The sequence below is a fragment of the Hippichthys cyanospilos genome, chromosome 6 (assembly GCF_059441005.1).
Source record: "Hippichthys cyanospilos isolate Australia breed blue-spotted pipefish chromosome 6, RoL_Hcya_1.0, whole genome shotgun sequence".
Classification (NCBI taxonomy): Eukaryota; Metazoa; Chordata; class Actinopteri; order Syngnathiformes; family Syngnathidae; genus Hippichthys; species Hippichthys cyanospilos.
Window position 1 is genome coordinate 11,893,957 of NC_142374.1, and position 8,418 is coordinate 11,902,374.

The 8,418-nt window shown below is 38.2% G+C and overlaps 1 protein-coding gene across 1 annotated transcript; it reads left to right on the forward strand.

The window, feature by feature from the left end:
* The first annotated feature begins 456 nt into the window (after positions 1 to 456).
* Positions 457 to 6,940, forward strand: armc10 (armadillo repeat containing 10). The gene is made up of 6 exons (XM_088417426.1): positions 457 to 869; positions 1,350 to 1,489; positions 1,577 to 1,711; positions 2,229 to 2,405; positions 2,503 to 2,574; positions 5,559 to 6,940. Exons 1-6 carry the CDS (start codon positions 638 to 640, stop codon positions 5,847 to 5,849), a joined length of 1,047 nt encoding a protein of 348 aa, XP_088273552.1. The 5' UTR covers positions 457 to 637; the 3' UTR covers positions 5,850 to 6,940.
* The last annotated feature ends 1,478 nt before the right edge of the window (positions 6,941 to 8,418 follow it).

Genomic DNA, 8,418 nt, shown 5'->3' on the forward strand with positions numbered 1-8,418 from the left:
GTGATTTAAATGATTGGAAACGTCTCCCAAATCAACACATCTAATTTTTTTTTAATATTAGTATGCACTAAAATTATGTATATTTTGCAAAACATCTTTATCAAGGTAATAACAATGTATTTTGGTAATTTCCGTTATTGTTATAGTAATTTAGTTATTGAACCTAACGGTCGCGATGATTTCTGAGTGTGATTATCAGATTTACTACTTTTATGGAACGTAGTATTTGATTTATGTGGGCGTCTAAATGCCCTCCGATGGCATTACTCTTTGAGCCACATTTTCCATCAAAACATCAAAAAAGAGCTACAGTTTTTACTTTCTTAAAACATATTCCAAGATTTAGCCAGTAGGTGAAACTCTAATACTGTAGATATCATGCCATGGTCATCTGTGCAACATTTGATCGCAAAACTGTTTTCTACCCGGTGGGATATTAGTGCAACACATTAAAAAAAAACAACAACATACGGAGTCAAGTTAATTTTGTTCAATGTACTTTATTTTTGTGTTAACTCACGAATCTTTTATAGTTGTCTGATATTTCAAAACGTACCCCGACACGATAAAGACCCAACTGTGTTGTCAGCATTCGGTGAAAGCTTCGCATCGCTGAAATTAGCACTACTACATCAGAATGGGCGATGGAGGTAGTGGTAAAATTGGCAGCATGAAAACTTTGCTTGGAATAGTCGCCGGTGCTGGGGTCTCTTATGGAATTTATAAACTTCTAAGGTGGGGAAGTTTTAGGAAATACAGGAAAAGTTGGGGCAATGAAGGGAGCGCTCGACCGGGCAGTCTGTTGGCCAAAGTGTCTGGACTGGACCTTGTGTGTCCACCGCGAAGGGGGACAACGGATGCTGCTTCGCGTAAGTATTTTCGTGACGATGTGCGTTATTATAATTGTTGTCACGAAAACACAAAGAGTAGCCAAAAAGAATAGTGGTAGAACTGTGTTAAAACACCCACAATATCAGACATTTATAAGTAAACACTAATTTAAAAAGTAAAGTTATCTATAAAAACTTTCAATAGTTATTGGACCGGGTTAGTAAATGTTTAAAACACTTGTTAAACTAATCACAATTGGTTTATTTTAGTAAATGTATTGATTTCAAACATGCGAGAAAAAAAACATGATTACATAAATAGAAAGACAACAAAATATATACAAAAGAGTTGCATGGCAGACGCCATTAAAATGAGGGGAAAAAACTTCACACCAGACCTATTCAAAGGTTTGTTTTTGCCAACCATTTGGACAACAGAAAATCACGCTCCATCCTCGTAAAGATGAATTTGATTCTGGCTGATTAAAACAAATTTGTTCTGCTTTTGTGGCTTCACAGGTGACATTGTCCACTTTGGCGATCTGGAGCCACAGCACCTAAAAATGCTTCTGACAGCTCTACAGACCTGTAATAGTGTGCAGGACAGGTCCCGTCTCTTGCTCACTTTAGGAAACGCAGCTGCTTTTACTGTCAATCAGGTACTGGCCTTTAAAAAAATGACTCCATCACATTTTTTGTGAAGTTCTACAAACATGTTCTAACGTTATGTATCATCTATCCCCCAGAATTTAATACGTGAATGTGAAGGGATTCCTATCATAGGTGGCTTCCTCTCTGACCCTGCTCCAGAAGTTAGAATGCAGACTCTGAATGCTTTAAACAATCTTGCCATGAATATCCAAAACCAGGAGCAGCTGAAGGTACACAACCACAAACATTGAAGCTCCGTTTGTTGTAAGGGATACGTTGCAGATCAAGCTGTGATTAGTGAAAATATGCTTTAGCGAAAACATCGAAGCAGTTTTTCATGAGAAATTAATCTTTATTGTTTTGATTTAAAGATGGAACAAACAGCTAGAAGCTCAGACTATAGTCTCCATAGACATCATTGCTCATAAGCCCATATTGTCTTTCTTTTTTTGGCGTAAGGTTTTAAGTAAAGGGGGAGATAATTATTAAAATCAGGCCTTACGTTTAAAAGCCATGAACAATCTTTTAAATAATGATACCAGATTTTACATCTTTCTTTGTGATTCTCTCCATAACGAATTTTTTTTTAACATTAATCCGGTCATTTAAACTGTTACTTGTGGCACGGTACTATCTCCTTTTGCAGACTTCACTGCTGCAGCATAAAACATTGAAAGCAAACCACTCGTTTACTTAGCTGTAAATTGTAACTATGACAATATATCAAATATGATAGTTGTCTTTTAGGTCTACGTGCCTCAAGTGCTGGAGTTGATAGAGATGTCTCCACTGAACTCTGACGTTCAGCTTGGTGCTCTCAGGCTTCTTACCAACCTTTCTGTCACTGACAAATATCAACACCTACTCAAGTATTCGGTGACACTTCTACTCTCTCTGCTGGTGGTGAGCAATCCAACATTACAGGTTAGTGTCTGCCCAGAGCGCTTTTTTTTCCCCAGATCAAATAAACTTTAATCGGGTGTGTGACTTTATTACATGTCAACACTGGCATTTGTTTCAGATTCAGGCCTTGAAGGTTCTGGTGAATTTGTCATCGAATCCAGACATGATAGACGATATTGTTCAGGCTCAGGTAAGTAGTCAGATTTGAAAGCGAAAGGGCGCCCTCTGTTGCTACAGTTGGAAGTTACACATCATTCATTGTGTGAAATTTTGTAATCGGTGTCTGAGTAATGTTCCTAAACTAGTTTCTATATGATTGATTATTAGTGGTGATCAGATTAAGCCTTTTAACACTTTCCATGAAACTGTGTCACATTTTTTTTTTCAGCTTGTGAGGCTTAATCTGCACACAAACCTCTGCTGGTGACCAGCGTCTAGATTGTTACCCAAACCTTTTTTGTCCCATGCTAACAAAAAGGTCCACATAAAAATAATGACAAATCAAAACATCAAAATAGAGGTCTTTTGGTGTTCATTCATGGAGTATGTTTATGATTATTTTTTTGGTTCGTTATTTGTTAGAAATTGTAGTGGTTATGTCAAAATTGGTGTTTAAGAAATGATTGTGACAGTGACAATGTGTTTATGAGTGAGTTTTATACAAAAAAATAATCTTTGCAAAAAAGCATTGCTGCACTTGCACTGTTACCCAAGAAGAAAAATAACTTTAAAAATGGCGTCATAACTCTCAACTTGTTTGGAGAACAACAAAAATTTAGAATAGGATTTTCCAATAGCTTTTTTGTGTCTAGCTGTAAGTCACGAAATGTATCACTATGAGAAATATGGAGTTCCTCGACATTCAACTTTCTGGGAGGGGGCGCTTCATATACGTGTCATGGGGAATTGGCCATGTTACAACAGGAACACTAAATATAGTTTACGTGAATTTTTCTTGCAAAAAATAATTGAGAAGCACTGCTGTAAACTGAAGCAGCAGATAGATCATTTCTTTATAAAAACAATAGCTTCCACTAGAGGGCAGAAGAGTGAAGGACAAGCAATGCAGCAATAAAGCTCTCGTGGGATAAAAGCATTGACTTATTTTTCCCCTGTATCTGGGTTCAGGGTCTGACCAATAAGGATTTTCTTTAAATGATGATGCCGTTTTTTTGTAGAAAAAAAATCCTAATTACCAATTAAGTGGCCGACAATGTAAAAACAATTCTAATGCAAAATATCGCATTTGTTTCTTCTCATTGCATTTCAATAGTTACCAATTACTGTATATAATGTTGCAGCCTGGTGCATTTTTCCGCAAATAGCAGGGGCAAACAGTTAATTGTTTTGTAAAAACAAACAAACAAACAAACAAACAGAAAACAGTGATGCATTGCGTGGCAAATGTATCAAACTTCTTGTCGGTGTTTGTTACAAGTCCTTCAATGGATGTCATATTTAACGCATTTATTCTTAATTTATGTTTCACTATGGATTTGTTTTTGTTCTAGGCTGCGCTGCTCACCTATTTATTGCTTGTAAAATTAAGATTTGCTTGTTTTGAATGACAGGTCCACAGAATGACAAACGCATTTTATGATAAGTATACACGTTTTGGACTGCACGGTGACTGAGTTGTTATTACATCCTCCTCAGTACAGAGTCCCAAGTTCAGTTCCAGCTCGATATCGTATTTCTGTGTGGAGTTTGCATGTAATCCCCATGCCCACGTGGGGTTTTCTTTCCTCCCACATTCCAAAAACATTCATAGTACGTGATTGGACATTCTGAATCGTTCTTAGGAGTGATTGGTTGCGTGAAATGTTGTTCGTTGGGTTTCGTGAGTGTTTGTTCGTCATTGTGTACACTGGCAACCAGTTCAGGGTGTCGTCTGCCTACTGCTTGTAGAGAGCTGGAATAGGTGCAATTGAGGTGAATGAGGATAAGTGGCTACAGAAAATGGATGGATACAAGGTTATGGTATGCATAATAAATAATGTCACATGTGTCACTTGCATATAAGTGCTGTAAGTCGACACATAAAGGTAAAATAATCCACAAATATTTTTTTTTTTGACCGGTGTTTAAAAAAATCATAATAAGCCAACCAAATTGGTAGGACCGTAATCTGGATAATGTTTTGATTCCAAATGGCTGCAGTAGATTTTTTTTTTTTTTTTTATCTCATGTCCATTCTTTCATTGTTTTGGGTAAGGCTAAAAGTAATGTATATTTGTGTTTTTTTCTCCCTTTAAAGTTATCACAGCAATTTAATTTGCATAGATTTTAAAGTTGATTCCATAATATATTTTTCAGCAATGAATCAAGTTGTTAATTATTAGTCGAAAAAAACTATTAGATCGACAGCATTATACATTTGGAGCAATAACATGCACAAGAGTTGTAAAGTAACTAAATACTTTGCCATCCAATCTTGTAAACAAGAAGAAATGACACTTAGTGAAGATTACATCAATAATGCAAACAAATCAGTGGCTTGACCACTTACGCATCGTACTGCACTTCTTTGTAACTCAACTCACTCATTTTGACAGATATATCATTTTAACATAAATTAATAAAGCATATATATAAAAAAATAAAGTTTACCAATCTCCACGCAGTAACCTCACACGTACTTAAGTGTAGGATAAGTAAGATGAAACCTGCTCAAAGGGGAAGTCAACCTCAAAACTCTGTATAGAATAATTTTCTATAAAACCTGACTAGTCTAAATGTGTTATTCTGATTAATATTGCGTTTATACCATTTTGCCACTTGCTGTCAACTGATAATAACATTAGTGTTGCCCAGGACACAGGTTACGACCAATCACGGCTCAGCTTGTGAATGTCACATGACCAAACTCAGAAAACATACTTGCCTCAGTCTCGTGAGAGGGAAAACTCACCCAACATGACACGGACCTAGCGCGGCAGGTGCTAATGACAGCATCTCCGCCCGCTTTTCTCAGGTCAAATAGCAGTCTTTGTGATGAACACATGTTAGTAAATTCTGATCTAATGTTGCAAATGCAATCAGTCATTCAGGTATGGGACTTTTTTTTATCATTTCAAGGAGTAAAACGTTGTGTACTGTACTGTGTGGGTAGACTTAAGTTACAAGCTTGAGCACAAAGGTCAAATTACTACAGTGACCTGTTTTTCCCACCAGGCTCCCGCTTCCGTCATGCTGCTATTTGATGCACAAACAACATCCGCGGTGCTTCTGCGGCTGTTGACGTTTGCGGCCAACCTGAAGGCCTGGATGCCTTCAGCGCAGGTGGCCGAGGAACTAAGGCGCAAGAACAACTGCCTCTTTCGAGTCATGCTGGACGAGTCGTCAGAGCTCCACGTTCGACTGCTTCAGTTGCTGTCACACCCTGATGGAGAGATTCAGGCGCAGGTGACTCATATATTGACAAGGAATGCAGCCGTTGCCCCCACGTCACTACACGCCCTGTAGACTTTTTCATCAGGGATAACTCGAGCCCTCTCATGGTGAAAAAAAAAATCCTTCTGTGTCATTTTGACCCAAGCAAAGTGTACAGCATGAGAAAAATGCTACCAATGTCAATTATACCCTTCAACACACTCATGCTTTCAATGTAATGTCAACCCCAAACACAACAAGTTCTTCTCATAAGTTCTAGCCACACTCTGCCAAGTGTAACCGGCCAATATTTTCAAACGTTGAAATTGTTCAGTTTTTCACTGTTGTGTGTGTGTGTGTGTGTGTGTGTGTGTGTATATATATATATATATATATATATATATATATATATATATATATATATATATATATATATTGTCATCATTCTCTTACTTCTTCCTTTACCGCTACTAGCAATTTTAGAAGCTATGTCTAACAGATAAAGTTTGCAAAGTCTGGTGTGGAATACTGAGTTTTTTCGTCCCATCTTTAAGTTATTTATCCCGCTTTACGATTAACATCAACAACTGAAATTGTAAAAAACAAAGTAACCCGGGGGCCTTAGTCTTGTAGATTTACATGCTATTTTCAGTATTAGTTTATTGTAGATTTTTGTTTTTGTTAACTGTTTTTCTTATAAAATCTTTATTGTAATGAGAATTGTGATACTTTTATTTTTCTTGTAAAATTGTATTTACTATTGTGATAATTTGTCATATTTTGTCACTTATTCAGATTTTTGTAGTAGTTTTAATTCATTATTTTTTTCCCTCTGTACCCACCTATTTATTGTCTATATCCACAGTATTAAGTTTTTTCTCCATAAAGACCTGTTTGCCATCCACAAAGGATATCTGAGTTATTCCCACCAGCGCCACCTAGCATGCAAAGGCCTCAGTGAAGGCATTGAAAACCCTGTGCAGAAATTCAGCATGAAATAAGCGTAGCCACTTGACCGCGGATGACTGATTTTGATGGGATTCCAGTAACATTTGGCGGATTACAGCCGATATTGAATGTTAACTACAAGTCTCATTATGTACTTAGTGTAATGCGCCGGGCTGTAACGTGACAGGTCTGCAAGGTTTAGCCGGAGGACTGGAGGATCTGTGCATCCATCTGCTTGCATGACAACAGCCTCTCTATCTCCAGTCAGTTCGAATGCGATAAAATGCTGCACGTTTTCAATGTATGCGCTGACTTTGTTGACTTTGACCTCCCAGAAACATGTCAACACTCAAAATTTATTAAAAAAAAAAAAAAAGAATATTTTCCATCACTTTTGTTCTTCTAAGGTGTGGAAATAATACCCTCTAACCACTCATTTGCTGAATACCTTTGTAAAATGTCTATATGCTGTATGGCTATTTAACCAGGTACTTTCCTAAGGTCACAAATTAGCTTTGTTTCTGTATGTTGCAATGCATAATATGTGCTACTTTTTCCTCTTTAAGTCCGTCCATTTTTTACAGCTGCTGATTATCACTAGTATCCTCCTATCCCAGCTGTCTTGGGGCAGGAGACACACTGAACTGGTTGCCAGCCAATCACAGGACACACACAGACAAACAACCACACTCACAAACACACCTCAGGGCAATTTGGAGTGCCCAATTCACCTGCCATGTATGTTTTGGGGATTGTGGGAGGAAACTGGAATACCCTGAGAAAACCCATGGGGGCACGGGGAAAACATGCAAACTCCACACAGGATAGTCAGGAACCTAGGGCCACTAGGGCCACTGAACTGAGTTGGATGTGCTAAACAATCTTTCAAGTGGTGCCCTTCTTTAAATCATTGTATGGAATTGTCCCTTAAAGGGCGGTTTGGATTGCGGCAGCATATATTGAACGGTTAAGAATTGACAGACCCTTAAAGGGATAGTGTCTAGGATTTAGACCGTTTTTCATTACGGACAGCAAAAGGTGCTGCATTTACCATTGTCCTTAGCTATAACAAACATGGCCGCCACCGGAGAAGTCGTGCCCCCCCCCCCCCCCATGTAATTTAATGATAACTAGACCTATGATTATCTTTAAAACATGCTGTTGGCTATGGCGTTATATTTGTGCCACAATTACGAGCGCGCGAAAAAAAAATTGAGCGGAGAAAATCAAACTGAGCAAGCAAAAACAGATTTTGAGCGCAAGAAAAAAACTATTGAGCGCGTAATGATAAGAGTTTGAGCGCACGCCGATGGAGTTTGAACATAGAAAAAGAAATTGCTCGCTCAAAATTCTTTTTTGCTCGCTCGGGATAGCCCGCTCTCGCTCAACATCTCGCTCTCGCTCGCGATACACAAAACCAGCCAATCAGAGCTTGTAAAAGCACTTTGATTGACAGCTTGGTATGCAATGAGATTGCTTGTATGCTATCCGTTGACGCACTCTCATTTGCCCTGTGTTCACCTGGAAAGGGCAAACGAGAGTGCGTCAACACGGACTTGGGCTGGAGAATTACTTTTAATATTATTATTATTACTGTATTGTATCATTTGACAGAAATACCTTGTTAGTTTTTGTACTTTAATAATAAAAGCCCACCTCCTCCCGCCCACGTCGATGTGACGCACTCTCGTTTGCTCGTTCCGGGTGAACAAAA

Coding starts and splice junctions, on each gene's coding strand:
- armc10 (XM_088417426.1), top strand. CDS start 638: ATGGGCGATGGAGGTAGTGGTAAAATTGGCAGCATGAAAACTTTGCTT. Junction 1,712..2,228: donor AAAACCAGGAGCAGCTGAAG/GTACACAACCAC, acceptor GTTGTCTTTTAG/GTCTACGTGCCTCAAGTGCT. Junction 2,575..5,558: donor ACGATATTGTTCAGGCTCAG/GTAAGTAGTCAG, acceptor TTTTCCCACCAG/GCTCCCGCTTCCGTCATGCT.